Source organism: Aphis gossypii, chromosome 1 (assembly GCF_020184175.1).
Source record: "Aphis gossypii isolate Hap1 chromosome 1, ASM2018417v2, whole genome shotgun sequence".
In the NCBI taxonomy this organism is placed as follows: domain Eukaryota; kingdom Metazoa; phylum Arthropoda; class Insecta; order Hemiptera; family Aphididae; genus Aphis; species Aphis gossypii.
In genome coordinates this window covers 40288590-40306960 of record NC_065530.1, presented here as the reverse complement: position 1 = coordinate 40306960, position 18371 = coordinate 40288590, and the positions used below count along the sequence as shown (strand labels likewise).

The 18371-nt window shown below is 32.4% G+C and overlaps 6 protein-coding genes and 1 pseudogene across 6 annotated transcripts; 4 read left to right on the top strand and 3 right to left on the bottom strand.

Annotated features, from left to right (window-relative positions):
- The first annotated feature begins 2120 nt into the window (after window positions 1–2120).
- Window positions 2121–2551, top strand: LOC126548874 (histone H4). The gene has a single exon (XM_050196902.1). The coding sequence runs from the start codon at window positions 2193–2195 to the stop codon at window positions 2502–2504; it is 312 nt and encodes a 103-aa protein (XP_050052859.1). The 5' UTR covers window positions 2121–2192; the 3' UTR covers window positions 2505–2551.
- Window positions 2552–4318: 1767 nt separating this feature from the next.
- Window positions 4319–4808, bottom strand: LOC126555948 (histone H2A). Its single transcript, XM_050211087.1, has one exon. It carries the CDS (start codon window positions 4750–4752, stop codon window positions 4375–4377), a length of 378 nt encoding a protein of 125 aa, XP_050067044.1. The 5' UTR covers window positions 4753–4808; the 3' UTR covers window positions 4319–4374.
- Window positions 4809–5095: 287 nt separating this feature from the next.
- On the top strand, window positions 5096–5589 carry LOC126555947 (histone H2B). The gene has a single exon (XM_050211086.1). The coding sequence runs from the start codon at window positions 5167–5169 to the stop codon at window positions 5542–5544; it is 378 nt and encodes a 125-aa protein (XP_050067043.1). The 5' UTR covers window positions 5096–5166; the 3' UTR covers window positions 5545–5589.
- Window positions 5590–9192: 3603 nt separating this feature from the next.
- On the bottom strand, window positions 9193–9942 carry LOC114124809 (histone H1A, sperm-like). The gene has a single exon (XM_027988182.2). It carries the CDS (start codon window positions 9872–9874, stop codon window positions 9245–9247), a length of 630 nt encoding a protein of 209 aa, XP_027843983.2. The 5' UTR covers window positions 9875–9942; the 3' UTR covers window positions 9193–9244.
- Window positions 9943–13184: 3242 nt separating this feature from the next.
- LOC126555951 (histone H4) lies at window positions 13185–13625 on the top strand. Its single transcript, XM_050196901.1, has one exon. The coding sequence runs from the start codon at window positions 13267–13269 to the stop codon at window positions 13576–13578; it is 312 nt and encodes a 103-aa protein (XP_050052858.1). The 5' UTR covers window positions 13185–13266; the 3' UTR covers window positions 13579–13625.
- Window positions 13626–15040: 1415 nt separating this feature from the next.
- Window positions 15041–15537, bottom strand: LOC126555944 (histone H2A-like). The gene has a single exon (XM_050211084.1). The coding sequence runs from the start codon at window positions 15520–15522 to the stop codon at window positions 15085–15087; it is 438 nt and encodes a 145-aa protein (XP_050067041.1). The 5' UTR covers window positions 15523–15537; the 3' UTR covers window positions 15041–15084.
- A 273-nt stretch (window positions 15538–15810) lies between these two features.
- LOC126555946 (histone H2B-like) lies at window positions 15811–16302 on the top strand (annotated as a pseudogene).
- Window positions 16303–18371: the final 2069 nt, after the last annotated feature.

Genomic DNA, 18371 nt, shown 5'->3' with positions numbered 1-18371 from the left:
CATACTACAATTGTAATATTAGAAGTTCAAATACTAGATGATAGAAGTTTAATCATTCATGAAAAATAAATAAATTTTTATCAAAATGGAAATAACACACGTTTTGCATAGAAATACCAATCTTACTATATTTGATTTCATTACATTAATTTATCATAATGCATAATAATATTGTTTTATTTTAACAAAAACCATTTTTGAAATTTGTCCTGTCATCTAACGATCAATTAGTGTACCAGCCGAAACATGAAACATTAATATTTGAGTTACTCAATAGATAGCGGTGTAAATACATTTTTTTCATCATAGTTGAATTGTTATTGGTACTTATTATTATAATTTTAAATTTTTACGAAATCGCTTAACGACAACAATTTATTCTAAAACGATTTTCAATATTTGTTATTATTCAAAAAGCATAAGTTGTAGATAATTAAAAATTTCACCATTTATTTTGGTTGGTGTTCTGTTTACATAATTTAATCTTCAAAATATTTCGCTTGTTTTAAGGCTATTTGTAGGAATTTAAAATATTCGTTTTTGTTTACTATTTTTTTTATAAATATCGATAAAATCTTTTTAGCAAGTCAAAATACTTGAAAATTCAATACATAAAGTATACCTTATAAGTTAGTCTTATAGTGATTCAAAAACTATAAGATACATAGGCACAATTTATTTTTATTAGCGTTTAAAATTTAAATATTGACAAAATTAATCAAAATCATGAATAGATATTTGAAAATTATTTTATTGTTAAATATTTATAAAATGTTTTGTATAAGTAGTTAAAAGAGCTATAAGAGTATAAAATTTTTTATAAGTTTGGCTTACAATAAATATTAAAATAATGCCAACGGCATGTAGTGTTCACAAGCGGTCACCCATCCAAGTACCACGTAAGTTAAGAAAATAACCATAGATAATAATTAAAACGGCGAAATTCAATAAATAAATTAATATAATTCAAACCAGATAACAATCTACTTAAAAATCTTGTTACTGTGTACGGTGAATACATTATTCAAAAGATAGACGTAAATACGTAATGAATCGATAACAAATCGAGAATGATAACGAGAAAAATAAAATATGATAAAATATTATTGTATTTAAAATATTAATTATATTTATAGCCGTTTAAGATTTTCGTATTGACGGTAAAACTCGATAAAAAAAAATTTAATACAAGATCACATAAGAATGTAGTACTTAGGATATAAATTGAAAATACTTTTGATTTTAGTCAGGCGTTTCAATGTGTAATCAAAGAATATTGTACTTTGAAGTTTAAACGTATATTATTATATTTTAGTTATCTTTAAATCCAATTAAATTATTGGTAAATTTCAAGTATAAAAACAAGTATAAAAAAATCGTCATATATCATGTTAGTTAATAACACAAATTATTAAGTGGGGAATGATTAATTATAATATAACGATATGTAGTGGCCCTGAAAAGGGCCGTTTTAAAGTGATGATAATTGGACAAATTATGCACGTTCTCCGCGGATACGACGAGCCAATTGGATGTCCTTTGGCATGATCGTGACACGCTTGGCGTGGATGGCGCACAAGTTGGTGTCTTCGAAAAGACCGACCAAGTACGCTTCGCTCGCCTCTTGCAACGCCATGACGGCAGAGCTCTGGAAACGCAAATCGGTCTTGAAGTCCTGGGCGATTTCACGCACAAGCCGTTGGAAAGGCAATTTGCGGATCAACAGTTCCGTGCTCTTTTGGTAACGACGGATTTCACGGAGAGCGACTGTACCCGGACGGTAACGATGTGGCTTCTTCACTCCTCCGGTAGCTGGTGCGCTCTTGCGTGCGGCTTTGGTGGCCAACTGTTTCCTTGGGGCCTTGCCTCCGGTGGATTTGCGGGCTGTTTGCTTGGTACGTGCCATTGTTGGGTAATGATTGTGTGTTGCTCGGACGAACTGTAAAACACTGATGGTCCGTTGCGACGAAAACCACCAGTATTTATACACGAAACGGATTCGTATCTGCGGTTCTCATTGGTCGGCGCGTGAACGGATAACCGGAGAGGGGGGAAATGGAATGGTGCACTTCAATTGGCCGTGCGCGCGCCGTAAAACGGATAAATTGAACGTCGATTGTAACTGCGTCATCAGTTATCGTTTAACGATTGTCATACGAGTTTTCAAGTGAACTTCATAACAATTATCAAAAATGACCGGACGCGGCAAAGGAGGAAAAGGTCTTGGAAAAGGAGGCGCCAAACGTCATCGTAAAGTATTGCGTGACAACATCCAGGGAATCACCAAGCCCGCAATCCGTCGGTTAGCTCGCCGTGGTGGTGTGAAACGTATATCCGGTTTGATCTACGAAGAGACCCGTGGAGTTTTAAAAGTGTTCTTGGAGAACGTGATCCGTGATGCAGTCACCTATACCGAACACGCCAAGAGGAAGACCGTCACCGCCATGGACGTCGTCTACGCGCTGAAACGTCAAGGACGTACCTTGTACGGTTTCGGAGGTTAAATACCCACATACACGCACACGTATACCTTTTAAAAAGGCCCTTTTCAGGGCCACCAACTATAATCTATTAAGCTATGCATAGCTTTTATCGCAGGCCTGCTGGCCTGTGTTGACTGAAAATACATTTTTCTTAACGAAAAACATCGTAAAATTGTTACCGTGGTTACCGAAAATAAAATAGTAATCGGTATTTTTAATTTACCAACAAAACAAATTTATTTTGTCAAATCTTGAGATATGCGGTGTTGCAGTTTCAGCGACGATATACAGTTGCTATATACAACGCGTGCAGTGTACACGTCAGGGTAATCTCGAAGTTATAATATGAAAAATAAAATATTATATTATATTATTAATTTTTTTTTTTTTTTATTAAATTATATTAACTTCTTATTTATTTAATATGCAATGGCTTTATTGCGGCAGTCCCCGAATGCCACTTGACTTTTTTTTATTTATTTTTTTCTTAACCTTATTTTTACAGAGGCCACATGATTATTTCTAAAATTATAGTATTCTTTTGGTCTGAGATAATGTGTTTATATGGTAATAACGAAATCGTTGGTTAGGTTGCCGACTACCGTATTATGTGCACAGATTAATAGAATAAATCAGCGGTTCTCAAACTTTTTTTTTCGTACCACTTAGGTGTATTATTAATCAGTCATATACCACTAATGAATAAAAGTAGGACAATCCAAATTGTACAATTAAATACTTTACTTTTTAGTAAATACACGTATTTTAAATAATATGAGTATATGACAGTAAAATACTACAATATAGTTGTTTTTATTCATTAGTTTTTTAAAATAAGATATGAATTAATTAACAAATTTCAATGAGGTCAGAATCGAATATTTATTTTTAATTTTCCGTTCTACCACCATTTGACCTTACGTGTACCACTATACCATACCACAGTCTGAGAACCGCTGGAATAAATTGTTGCGAGCTGGTGTGAGTCTAATCATATACATTTTTCTTATGTTCTACGTACATCTGCGGTTCTTAACACTCAACATAGGTAAGTCAATACGCGACAAGGTATAATATTATTAATTATAAATGTTATGTTATATCTAATTTGTAAATTGTAATATAAAATATTAAAACGGTTATTATAATTTCAGTTATGATTACATGAAATATAAAAAAAACGTATACGAGAAAAAATTGTAAGGGTCCGTTATCTACAAAAATTAAGAATTACTGTTATACATTACATTATTAATTAATATGACGTCTTGTGTATTCTATTACGCATTGATTAGAATATATTATTATTGTAACTACAATATTTTATATAATGAGAACTGGTACTACTTAATGATAATCTACATATACATTTTAAATACCTACTTCAATCTAAATCATTTTCATTATATCTTTCGGTAATGATACATACGAGTATCGAATTAGATATTTACGATTGATATCAGTCATTCAGTTGTTAAATTTCGAGACACATTTCAATAACAAATAAAAATTGATTTGCACTATAGTACACACTTATAACACAAAAATAATATGTGGAAAATAACATCTGGTCTTTATCAATGTTAATAAAACATTAATAATATAATATTAGATTTAATGTGAATAAAGGTTATTATGTATTTTTAAGTAGTACAATGTGCGGGACCTCCCGGTTGCAAACAGAAAAAAAAAGTACTAGGTACATTGGTTTATCGATATTTAAAATTATGTTTGACACGGGTGGTTTTCGATCTTAAGCAAGTATTTTCCAGTGAATGTTGCTATTTGTACTACCAACACTTACTTTAAGGAAATAATATTGTATAGTATTAATATTGATGGCCCTGAAAAGGGCCTTTTTGGTTGGTTTGAATGTTGTGAACAGTTAAATTTAAACTTTCTTTTCGGTTTTTTTGGGCAAAAGAACGGCCTGGATGTTGGGTAACACACCGCCTTGGGCGATTGTCACTCCGGACAACAGTTTGTTCAATTCTTCGTCGTTCCTGATGGCCAATTGCAAATGTCTGGGAATGATACGCGATTTCTTGTTGTCACGGGCAGCGTTACCGGCCAACTCCAAAACTTCAGCTGCCAAATATTCCATGACGGCGGCCAAGTACACTGGTGCTCCGGCTCCGACACGTTCGGCGTAGTTTCCTTTCCTCAACAGACGATGGATACGACCGACCGGGAACTGGAGTCCGGCACGGGACGACCTGGTCTTGGATTTACCTCCTTTGGATTTGCCTGCTTTGCCTCTTCCGCTCATGATTGTAAATTTGTTTGACTGTTTTCGACTGCGTTTCAAAACTGAATGATGAAAAATATAGGCTGGACGTTCCTTATATAGCCGCGAACTAGACAACAGTACTGCGATTGGACCGATTTGAACATTATGACGATGCTACATAACACCGTTTGCTATACAACTACTACAGAACGGTGTTGTTTTTAATCGACACAAATGATGATGTTGTTAGTGGAGAAACTAATATTCTTTACGATAACATAAACACTGATGAACTCAGTTTGTTCTGTTATACTTGATAAGCTGTCGACCAATGAACAAACGACGTATTGCCCTTGATTACTAATATATACCATCGCCTTACTGCGTATTCGCATCATTGTGATATCGTCTGTTTAACGTTCAACTCGCAACGAAAACATATAGTAATCAAAAATGGCTCCAGGAGGAAAATCCGCAGGCAAAGCAATGAAGAAGTCCGGCAAGGCGCAAAAGAACATCACCAAGTCCGACAAGAAGCGCAAGCCCAAGAGGAAAGAATCGTACGCCATCTACATCTACAAAGTGTTGAAACAAGTACATCCCGATACCGGTGTCTCCTCAAAGGCCATGAGCATCATGAACAGTTTCGTCAACGATCTGTTCGAGCGCATCGCCGCCGAATCCAGTCGTCTTGCCCACTACAACAAGCGCTCGACCATCACCAGTCGGGAAATCCAAACCGCCGTCCGTCTCTTGTTGCCCGGTGAATTGGCCAAGCACGCCGTCAGTGAAGGTACCAAGGCTGTAACCAAATACACCAGTTCCAAATAATTTCCCTTTGCTACCGATTTGACAATTTAAAACGGCCCTTTTTAGGGCCACCACTTTTATTCAATTTTGTCTATAAAATTACCTATAGCAATATGCATGTCCTGTTATGTGTCACATATAATTGCTTATGTGACAAATAGCAAGTGGCCCATAATATTTATATTAATTATTATGTAACCCCTAACTATTTTTAATTTTTATGTATCACATAAATTGTGTCTTGCATAATCGATATTTGTGTATTCCATAGTTATGTAAAAGTGTATGAGACCATAACCAAAACTAATTGACCATTGTTATCAGTGTTACCAAGTTCATATTGGCGAGATAACGAATAAAAGTAATATTTTAAAATTTGTATAACTATTCATATTATTTCATTTAGTACAGGTATGTTTGTTGTATTAGTAAATATAGGCTATAGCCTGCAGAATATCAGTTTTTTTTGCGCTACATGTTATACATAAATAAAATATTATCTAATAATTTAAATTAATAATATCACAAGTACCTACTAACTTATTTTCAGTACCAAGGCAAGCATAAAAATATTTATTTTATGTTTATTTTACTCAATCATTTGTCCATTCCAGGTATTTATACTTTTTAAACATTCCATCTATTTCATAATTCCTTTTAACCTTCATACATAATCAAAACGAATTAATTTTAATTTTCAGATAGGTACATTATCAAAAACTTTTAATTGAAGGTTGTTAGCCAAATGTGTAGAAGAAAACGAATTATTTAAATTTTAAAAAGAAAATCTTTTACGAAAAATTAATAAATTAAAAGATCAAAATCAAATTAATATGTATACTAATATCTATTATATATTTTAAATATTTTATATTATAAATAAAATATAAGTTCTAAGTCAAATGTCTTATTCTTACTTATTTCTCTAAATTTATTTGATAACTTCTATATTACTATTTAGTTGAAAAACCTAAATACTTTTATCAATAATTGTAGTCAATATCAATAAGTATTGTCATTGTATTTTTCAAACGGATCCTTCTTATTACGAATATACTTTCTTGGAATTTGTTCAACATCAAATTCGTCGAAATATTCATAAACCATTTCCACATAATTAACAAAGTTATTAAAATCGTCCATACTACTATATTTTTATAATACAACTATTTGAATTTTAACTTTAATTTAAGTTCATATTGGTGAGATATTGAATAAACATAATGTTTATTATTATCCAATTTTGCCTATAAAACTAATTGATAAATGATAATATTAAATGTTCTACCTATCTATATTATACTGAATAATATTGTAGTACAAAGTAAAATTGTTCCATTTTTATTTTATCTTCCATCATTTTAATAAAGTAAATAATATTATTCATATCATCTTCTAAATTACCTATTACCACAATACTTCATCCTCGCTTTCTTCAAATTTTGAAATATTATCATTATCATTTTGCTATGTACCGTATTTGTGGATGAATAAAAACAGGATTACACCTTTCAGGTATAATATCTCAAGATCTAAAATATGTACAATGTATTGAAATTATGTTATTTGTTTATATTTAATGTGATTAATGTTTATATTTTAAAATTATAATAGGTAATTATGTATAAATATATTTATAAAAGACTGTTATATTTATTATTTTTGATTACTGGTTAGGTAAAAGTAGGCGAAAATAACTATGATTATTGTTTAAAATCACATTATTTTTTATAGGCATTTAAAGTTCAAATTTTTACGAAATAAGTCTTATATAGATAAAACTCGATGCATCATAGGTATAACGGTAAAATGTTAAGTGCGTTTGAGTTTTAAAGGTTTATGAAATTGCGTAACTATATAACGATTTATCCTCAAACGATTTTTAATATTTGTTATTATTCAAAAAATATAAGTATACTTGAAAATTTCACCAGTTATTTGGATTGACATTTTCTTTACATGATTTTTAACTTTATTAATATTTCGCTTATTTTAATGCTATTTATAAGCATTTAAAATATTCGTTTTTGTTTAGTTTTTTTTTTTATTTTATAAATATCGATAACGTTTTTTTGTCATAGTCAAAATACTTGAAAATTTAATACAAAGTTCCTCATAAATTAGTCTTCTTATTCAAAAATTATAAGAATACATAAGTATGCACAATTTTTTTTATTAGTGTTTAAAGTTCAAATATTGACAAAATTCGAATATTTGCAAATTATTTTGTACTTAAATTATATTAAAAATATTGTACAAGTAGCTAAGAGTTGAATATTATTTGATACAAGATTTTCTATAAGTTTGGTTTACAATAATTATAAAAGAAAGGCTTATGCATAGTCATTTTATGTGTCACATAAATAATATGCTTTATGTGACACATATTTTTATTAAACAATTTTCTCTTGCATCGTTATATTTATGTGTTACATAGGCTTTAAGCAAACACATAAAGTTATGCGCTCAAATTCCGTCCCATAATTCTCAAGTGATACATAAATTTATTACTATATATTATTTATATTATTTTTTACCTGCTATCAATATTTTTTGTGCTCAAAATACCTATTTATTATTAGGAAAAGGTGGCATCAAAATATAACAAACATTTTAAGTGTAAAGAAGAAATTAAAAATTTTATCCAATGTGCTGAAGATAACTGTAACAACTTAAACAAATGTTTAAATATAATATAATATAATATATTATTGATATATTATAGTATCAAACTATTAAATAATATGTTAAATATACTTTAAATAAACCTAGACTCAGTCAATTTACCATATTACCAGTTATTTAGATAATACCTATTTAGATAATTTTACCAGTTATTTAGATTGGCATTGTCTTTACATGATTTAATTCTCAAAATATTTTGAGGTTTTTTTAGCTATTTATAGACAACTGAAATTTTCAATTTTTTTGAAGTGTCGATAAAATTGTTTTGGCTCAATCAAAATACTTGAAAATTTTATACAAAGTTCCTCATATGTTATTAAAAAATTATAAGAATACATAGGCACATTTTTTTTTTTTATTAGCATTTGAAGTTTAAATTTCGACAAAAATTCGTCAAAATCATGAATATTTGTAAATTATTTTGTAGTTTAAAATTCATAAAATTGTTTGTATTTATATCTAACGTTAAATATTCTAGACTGACAAATCATCTCCGTTCAGAATCGTTTTTCGTATACAATGATTCCTATCATTGCATTCAAATTTAACCTACCCTAGTCCGAGGTCCACCCCACCCCCTAATGTACAGCAGAGCGTTACCCACTTGCCGACTTTTTTTTAAAATGTTGTTATAAACCTTCACCGGACTTTTTTTTACTGCGATTCGTAACTTACGTATGATATTATCGGAACGCAAGTAAAATTTATCGTTAAAAAAATTATTTAGATAAACAATATACTTACGTTAACATAGATGTAATTAAAAATAATAATTGCATAATAGGCGACGGCATACCTATTAAGTTGCCAAAGCCTTTGCATTCTTGATCGTAAGACTGACAGTGTGAGTTACTATCAAGTATCACTGTATCAGTATATATAAATATATAAGTTACAGTGTACCTACCTATAATAGTTTATTATTTTCTTCGTTTTGATGGGGGGTTAATAAAAAAATTAGTATGTTAGAGAAATTGGTGGTCCTGAAAAGGACCGTTTTAACATAAGGGTGTGTGTGAGAAGTGAATATAATAATTTACTTCTTCTTGGGAGCTGCAGTCTTCTTGGTCGGAGTCTTCTTTACTTTGGGTTTGGCGGCGATCGGTTTTTTTGGTTTCGCCGGTGACTTCTTAGGCTTGGTTGCTGCTTTAGGTTTAGCAGCAACGGCTTTCTTGACTTTTTTAGCTGCTGGTTCGCCGGCTGCGGGTTTCACTTTCTTGGCGGACGTTGATTTCCTCTTTGTAGCTCCCGGGGCTTTGACCTTCTTAACGACTGGCTTCTTCTTCTTGACTACAGCGGTCTTCTTTTTAGGTTTAACCTCGGCCACCGGTAGTTTGAAGTGTCCAGACGCTCCGGTGCCTTTGGTCTGAAGGACAGTGCCATTAGCGACGGCGGCTTTCAAAAATTTCCTGATGAACGGTGCCAACTTGGCGGGATCAACTTTGTAGTTGGCTGCCAAGTATTTTTTGATTGCTGGCAGAGACGATCCTTTCTTCTCCTTAAGCTCCTTGATCGCAGACGTGACCATCACCGATGTGGTAGGATGTGTCGCTGCGGACTTTTTCGCTTTGGCAGCAGTGGCCACCTTCTTCTTGGCCGGGGATTTCTTCGCGGCTGGCGATGCGGCAACTGGTGCTGGAGTGGAAACGACGACGTTGTCTGTCATGTTGGCGTAGTTGATTTTGTAAGTTGTAATATCTCAGAAAACACAAAAGATTTACGTATGGCTAGCGAACGAAATGGTACGCGACTATATACACCGTACCGTACCGACTAGTAAACCGTTGTGATTCACGTCGTCGACGCGGTTACGGTTGTACAAACATTTTTCACGATTTCTCGGCAAATATTTGTCGTACGAATCTGGTTTTGAGTTCTCCGGAAAGCCAACTAAATTTCAAAAGATATATAATAACTGTTTCAACGCTACCCGGTATCAAAAAACCACTACGGATCGTTATTCACACGCTTCCGACCGTATTTTCGTTCACCATGTTTATTGGTCTATCGTATGCCCGAAACCAAATTAAAATGTACAAAATCCCTTTGAACACATTCTATACGAGTTTCCTAACACCTAGGTGTTTTCAGATTGACAGTTGACCCATATGCCGATGAACGGTGGCTTTTCAAAATTGACGATTTTGGGTTAGTCTTTCGGCACGGCGTCATTAACGTTTCTACCATTGAAATGTTACGTGGCTGACTTTACCTATAAAATATCTAGTCTAAATAATGTTCAACTTAAATATTTAAAAAAAAAAAATACTTACAATTAGGTATACATTATAAAAGGATTTTGGTCAAAACTCGATTTTAAATAAACAAAACCGGTATAACTTTGTTTGACAACATCAATAGTCTAAAACCTCATACATTGTAATGGTTGTACGCCTTAAAAATAAATATATATTTTCCTTAAAGTTAATTTATAAACATTTTTCTGTTCTAGACAATACTATTATAATAGTTTATCATAATGCAGCTAAACTCTAATCCAGACAATAATACTGTATCGTACATAATAATAAATTATTAATAAATGTCTATTCTATTTATTGCAGAATAATTCAAAATATTATTTGTTCACTACCAAATCCGCGACTGACCTAATTTAATAATCTAAAACACATAATATTGTAAATGTTCATCTTTGATTTCTGTGGGATTGGACACGGGTTATAATAAATAATAAATATTATTATATATAGAATTAGGGGTCTGCTGTGCCTTGTTTCCTGAACTGTTTTGATAACTTGCTGGTAGAATCGTAGCCACATATTTTGTAAAAACACAATTGATAATGTTTAATAAAACAAACATAAGTATTACGTGAATTCTAAAGATAACTCAACTAATTAAATTGTATTCTAATACCTACTTCCTATGTTATGATAATGAAATAGGTAAACTATTTAATTATCCAATTATTATTATTATTATTATTATTTGATACTTATAATGCAATGCCACAGAGCGTCTTTTACTCAAACGGGACATACCTATTTTGAGGGGGTAGCACGAAAAAATAACCTAATGAATAAATGGATGGGCAAGTAAGGACGATTATAAAATGTATTTAATTAGGTACTATAGGTAGTCTATAATAGTGTATATTTCTATCATATAATAATATTAACTGTTGTTATTCAATTATGTGTTTGTGTGTCATAGTAAAATTGTCGCACGGAACATTTGATTTTGCCATTTAATTGGAAGAAAACACCCATCGGTTTGGACATTGATTGCCAAAACAAAAAATAAATTGTCGACAGAACTTGCTCTGCGAATTATAGAAGAGTCCAATACAAATTTTTAAAAATCTAAAACCGTTCAAAAAAAGATTTAAAAAAAATATACTTCAATTCAAGAAGACAATTATGAAACATTAATATTACATATTATATTGTATTATATTTTTACATAATATTATTGGCATTGTAATACAAATTTATTGACTAAAAGAATTGACTGTAATTTTAGCGCCCAGACTACCTGTAATTCAAATTATGTTATTGTATCGATAAGTCTTCTTACCGCTTCGCCACCAACCGGTATACAAATTACAAACACGCATTCACATTATTATTCTTTATTCGTTTTGTCTAATTTTTGTATTTTTCCAGCTATGAATTGTAAATTATTGTAGTTTTTAACGCAAAGTGTGCTAATCGTTCTGTATTTTTATAGGTACTATGTTTCATTGAAGTACATAATATTGTTCATTATAATATCACTGTTTTTTTTATACATTGCGCCAATCGTCAATTTGTATACTGTTTATTTTGTGTTTTATATGAAATATATGTAAGGTCTAATCAAAAAGTATCGAGACTCCTATTTTTCGACCTAACACGATATCTCAGTTGTTTCTCAACCACCCTATAAATGGCAGACATGGAGACTGGGATAAATTACCAACGAACGTAGGAACAGATATGACCGAAAAATTTAGATTTATTTTATTAATTATTTACCATATCTGTGTATATTAATTATAAGATATGTAAAAGTATTTTATTAAAAATTAAAATGTTTAAATAAATTTATAACGCATCGGATAAGACGTATAAATATGTCTTCTCTTATGTAGTAGAGGCATAATAAGTAATAACCAATAGTTTTTACTGTAGTAAAAAATAATTTGTATTACCAATTGAAATAGGATTATTTAAAATTTGGTTTTTAAGAGGTTGCATGATAACTATTTCGATAATTTCCATCAATAGATATTTTACCCGATATTTCGTTCAGTATTAAGAATTTAATATGGGTAATATCTAAACAACAATTTAAAAATTTGTAGTGGCCCTGAAAAGGGCCGTTTTAAATGGAAATAGTTTAATAATCGGACGATTTAAGCACGTTCTCCGCGGATACGACGAGCCAATTGGATGTCTTTTGGCATGATCGTGACACGCTTGGCGTGAATGGCGCACAAGTTGGTGTCTTCGAAAAGACCGACCAAGTATGCTTCACTGGCTTCCTGCAGAGCCATAACGGCGGAACTCTGGAAACGCAAATCGGTCTTGAAGTCCTGAGCGATCTCACGAACCAGGCGTTGGAAAGGCAATTTGCGGATCAACAGTTCGGTGCTCTTTTGGTAACGACGGATTTCACGGAGAGCGACTGTACCCGGACGGTAACGATGTGGCTTCTTCACTCCTCCGGTGGCTGGTGCGCTCTTACGTGCGGCTTTGGTGGCCAGCTGTTTCCTCGGGGCCTTGCCTCCGGTGGATTTACGGGCGGTTTGCTTGGTACGTGCCATTTTGGTTAGTTAGCTGTGTTGCTCGGTAAAACTGTAGAACACTGATGGCTCGACAAAACGTAAACCACTAGTATTTATACACGAAACGGATTCGTATCTGCTGTTTTCATTGGTCGGCGGGTGACGATAATCGGTAAGTGGGAGAAATGGAATGGTGCACTACGATTGGCCGTGCGCGCGCCGTAAAACGTATAAATAAAACGGCGTTTGTAAACCGGGCATCAGTCAACGTTCAACGTTCACAGTAGCAAGTATTGCAATACTAAATCTACAAACTACATAAAATCAACATGACCGGACGCGGTAAAGGAGGAAAAGGTCTTGGAAAAGGAGGCGCCAAACGTCATCGTAAAGTGTTGCGTGATAACATCCAGGGAATCACCAAGCCCGCCATCCGTCGGTTAGCCCGTCGTGGAGGTGTGAAACGTATCTCCGGTTTGATCTACGAAGAGACCCGTGGAGTGTTAAAAGTATTCCTTGAGAACGTGATCCGTGATGCAGTCACCTACACCGAACACGCCAAGAGGAAGACCGTTACCGCCATGGACGTCGTCTACGCACTGAAACGTCAAGGACGTACCTTGTACGGTTTCGGAGGTTAAATATTTACGTGCTACACCTTATACATTTATTAAAAAGGCCCTTTTCAGGGCCACCACTTTTCATAAGTATTTAATAATTATATGCACAATTAGTAGTAGAAACTAGAAGTAGCTACTTCAAAAATTGTGTAAAGTCTAAGAGAACTGTTCTTGGAATTTGATGAATTATCACTTAGTAAATATAAGCTTACACCTTCCCTTCCGGTCATATCTTGTAACTGAATAAATGTAACCAAGATCAGTTACATTTACTACAGCAAGAACTCCATAGTCCATACATAAAGAAAAATGTTAAGATACTTAAACATCATTATAATATATTACGCATTAAGTATCATAGAAGTTCAGTAATTCGTATACACATTTTTATTGTACCATAAACTTATATTATATTCTATACTTCAAAATATATGACGAATAGGTTGTTCATTTAATATCTCTTATACAACTGTCGCCTTCTTATTATTTGATAATTATATTTATCTTTGAAGAGTACTTAATTTTAAGAGTATTTAAATATTCAAAGGTTTATAGTAATTTTACTGTTGAGTTATTGAACTGCAATCCACCAGTGATAAAAATAAAAAGATTTACAATACTATACCGCCGAATATGATACCAGGCAAATGCCTATCAAAATTATTATCTTGATAATAACTCATTATATACATTCTTCGAAGAATTATCTAACCTCGGGCTGTAGTGATTTAGTTATCATGATCAGACATCGTTTCCTGTATAATATAATAATCTGAGCCTAACAACTACTCTAAACATGGTACTCATTACAATGTGTATAATTTATGTTTACCACCATCGATAAAATTAAAAATCTTACACGACAGGATAAAAATATGTAGGTTATTTTGATACTATAATCGAATGATATAATTATTTCGAATAATATTTACAGCGCGACAATTCGAATTGAACTGTTCGATATCTACGTTTATAATAGGTTTTTTTAAATTCATTTTATATTTTATTATTATTACCAAAATATCAATGTACATTTATATGACTATGTGTATTTATGAAACATTTAAAAGTGTTTTATTAAAAATTAAAACGTATAATTTATTATATAATTATAACGCATCGAATATTATTCAGTACAATCACGGTAATACGTTTACTGTAGTAGAAAATAATTTGTACCTATATTTTCTTACCAATTAGAAAAGATTATTTAAAAATCTGGTTTCTAGCGGTTGTCCTAACTAATTCGATAATTCTCATTCAGGATACTACTCGGTTTTTCGTTCAAAAACATTCGAGTGTAGGTATTTCGATTTCCAATCATTTCGATTATGGCATCATTAATCATAAGGCACAGCTCCTGCTAGTCTACCATTATTATGTTGACGGAGTTAGGAAAAAATTAGCACATTTAGAAACCCCACCAACAGTGTAATTCTATAATAGGTTAATAATTTTTTAATTTTTATATATGTGGTGGCCCTGAAAAGGGCCGTTTTAATATGATAGGATTTGCTCGGATAATATTTAGACTTTCTTTTCGGTCTTCTTGGGCAAAAGAACAGCTTGGATGTTTGGCAACACACCGCCTTGGGCGATGGTAACACCGGACAACAGTTTGTTCAATTCTTCGTCATTTCTGATGGCCAATTGCAAATGTCTGGGAATGATACGCGACTTCTTGTTGTCACGGGCTGCGTTACCGGCCAACTCCAAAACTTCAGCTGCCAAATATTCCATGACGGCGGCCAAGTACACTGGTGCTCCGGCTCCGACACGTTCGGCGTAGTTTCCTTTCCTCAACAGACGATGGATACGACCGACCGGGAACTGGAGTCCGGCACGGGACGACCTGGTCTTGGATTTACCTCCTTTGGATTTGCCTGCTTTGCCTCTTCCGCTCATGATTGTAGTTTCGATAAACGACTGTTCGGTACCGTGTACGTTGATGGTGTGTGTGCTCATACCGATATGGCAGCCGTTATATAGTCGAGAACTGGAAAACATTATCACAATTGGACAATTTCAAACGGTATGACGCTATAAAACGACACCGAATACATTGACACTACTATCGAAACCATGTCGTTTTTGATCGACATCATCGCGGTATTTGTTACTGGAGAAACGAGTATTTTTATTAAACACATGACCGCTGTCAAATCCTATTTGATCTGTTATACTTGTTACATTGCGGCCAATGAACGAACGACGGATCACCTAGTCTTAGCTTTATATATCGTCGTTTTCGCTCCACCGGTATCATTCGTGTATCTAACGTCGTACAGTTAACAAACACCCTAAACCAAAAACCAATCAAAATGGCTCCAGGAGGTAAATCTGCAGGAAAAGCTATGAAGAAGTCGTCCGGCAAGGCTCAAAAGAACATCGCCAAGTCCGACAAGAAGCGCAAGCCAAAGAGGAAAGAATCGTACGCCATCTACATCTACAAAGTGTTGAAACAAGTACATCCCGACACCGGTGTTCCTCAAAGGCCATGAGCATCATGAACAGTTTCGTCAACGATCTGTTCGAACGCATCGCCGCCGAATCCAGTCGTCTTGCCCACTACAACAAGCGCTCGACCATCACCAGTCGGGAAATCCAAACCGCCGTCCGTCTCTTGTTGCCCGGTGAATTGGCCAAGCACGCCGTCAGTGAAGGTACCAAGGCCGTCACCAAATACACCAGCTCCAAATAATTCATATACGCCATTAATACATTTACTAAAACGGCCCTTTTCAGGGCCACCACATTGCGTTTAATACTCTTACCTAATTTAATTTGAATCCGGTGCCGACAACTACTAAAAGAACTAAGAAGTATTTAACTTTATTTCCTATATATACGATTGCGTCGCAAGAAAAATTGTTAAAACGATTTCGGAACGCTTGTGAATGTAAAAGTATACCTACGTCTTTCTAAAACAAATTTTACCAATAAGCGACCAGATTAATGATATAATATTGTACTTCAATTTTCTAGGACACGGTTTCAAGGTTTCAACCTTTTTATAGTAGCTAAATCCCATTTTCACAAAATTAATTATTACTAAATTTGTAGTGTTATTTAGTTGGCTTTCTTATTTGGTAGGGGGTACTATAGTGATCTCTTGATAGTTAGGCGAATAGATATTGTTTTTTTTTCAAAAACATACATTAAATTTGGTGTCATTAATCCGTTAAGTATACCTCAAAATACTTCTAAATTGTATCGCCAAATAAACAGACTAAAATATGTTGCCTAATATGTCGCGTCTTTTCTAAGTTGATTTTTTTTTTTTTTTAAACAACCTATTAATGAAGTTGCACTAATTCCAATTGTATTATAATAAGTGTATGCAATATATCTGTATACCGGAACTTGTAAAAAATAAAGATTAAGAGAGAGAGGGTGGCATTTTGATTTAATGGAATGTCGTTTGTATAGACCGAGTATAATATTGGTGAGAGACAGGAGCCTTGGGGGACTTCTGCCTGTATTATACATTATAAATTTAATCTATGCTACTATATGAGTAATCATGATTACAAATATACTGTTCTAGCACTTCAGCGTCAAACAAACACTACTGTAGATTGGCTTACCAAATGTAGAATTAAATTAAACGTTTCAATAACAGTAGCGATAATTTATTATTGAACCACGTTCTCAAAATCATAAAATGAAATTAAACATCGAAAATCAACAATTATTAGAATGGAACAATCACGTCAAATACCTCGTTGCCACCTTAAACTATATAAGTTATGACAAACATATTAGATCTAACATCCAAAAGCGCATATTGCCAGGGAAGCACTCAATTAGAAATAGCACAGTCTTACTTTTCAATAATTGTGCAATGTGATCTTCACCGGTGGGTCGCGACACTTTTTGGGGTGGAGAGTCCAAAATGGTTGAAGATCACTGGTATATAGTCTAATGTATAAACTGCAATTTGGTTTTTCTGTACAACATGAATACCAGAATACAATTATACGTTATAGTAATTTTGTTTGTTTGTTTGTTTTTTTTTTTTTTTTAATCCATAAATCTAAATTTATCATCTAGAATCTAGTTTCTAAGTAATACCTATGCATAAAATATATAAAAACTATATTATTCAATTTATTATAGACGCCTAATTATCAGCATCATCATTACTAATTTTTAAACAATTAGGTACATCTTATTTTAGGTATTATTTGAATTTTAGTTTATAAACACATATTATATTTTTGTTTTTTAGTATATTTTATTAATATAGTAAAAATAATTTTTTTTCAATATTTAGTACATTCTAGTTGATTTTTGTGCCTATTAAATAAAATGATATTTTTCTAAACTAAATTAAAGTTAAAATTCAAATAGTTGTATTATAAAAATATAGTAGTATGGACGATTTTAATAACTTTGTTAATTATGTGGAAATGGTTTATGAATATTTCGACGAATTTGATGTTGAACAAATTCCAAGAAAGTATATTCGTAATAAGAAGGATCCGTTTGAAAAATACAATGACAATACTTATTGATATTGACTACACTTATTGATAAAAATATTTAAGTTTTTCAACTAAATAGTAATATAGAAGTTATCAAATAAATTTAGAGAAATAAGTAAGAATAAGACATTTGACTTAGAACTTATATTTTATTTATAATATAAAATATTTAAAATATATAATAGATATTAGCTTACATATTAATTTGATTTTGATCTTTTAATTTATTAATTTTTAGTAAAAGATTTTCTTTTTAAAATTTAAAAAATTCGTTTTCTTCTACACATTTGGCTAACAACCTTCAATTAAAAGTTTTTGATAATGTAC

Bases quoted from the DNA above. Each gene is read 5' to 3' on its own strand.
- LOC126555947 (XM_050211086.1), top strand. From the start codon at position 5,167: ATGGCTCCAGGAGGAAAATCCGCAGGCAAAGCAATGAAGAAGTCCGGC.
- LOC114124809 (XM_027988182.2), bottom strand. From the start codon at position 9,874: ATGACAGACAACGTCGTCGTTTCCACTCCAGCACCAGTTGCCGCATCG.
- LOC126555944 (XM_050211084.1), bottom strand. From the start codon at position 15,522: ATGAGCACACACACCATCAACGTACACGGTACCGAACAGTCGTTTATC.
- LOC126548874 (XM_050196902.1), top strand. From the start codon at position 2,193: ATGACCGGACGCGGCAAAGGAGGAAAAGGTCTTGGAAAAGGAGGCGCC.
- LOC126555951 (XM_050196901.1), top strand. From the start codon at position 13,267: ATGACCGGACGCGGTAAAGGAGGAAAAGGTCTTGGAAAAGGAGGCGCC.
- LOC126555948 (XM_050211087.1), bottom strand. From the start codon at position 4,752: ATGAGCGGAAGAGGCAAAGCAGGCAAATCCAAAGGAGGTAAATCCAAG.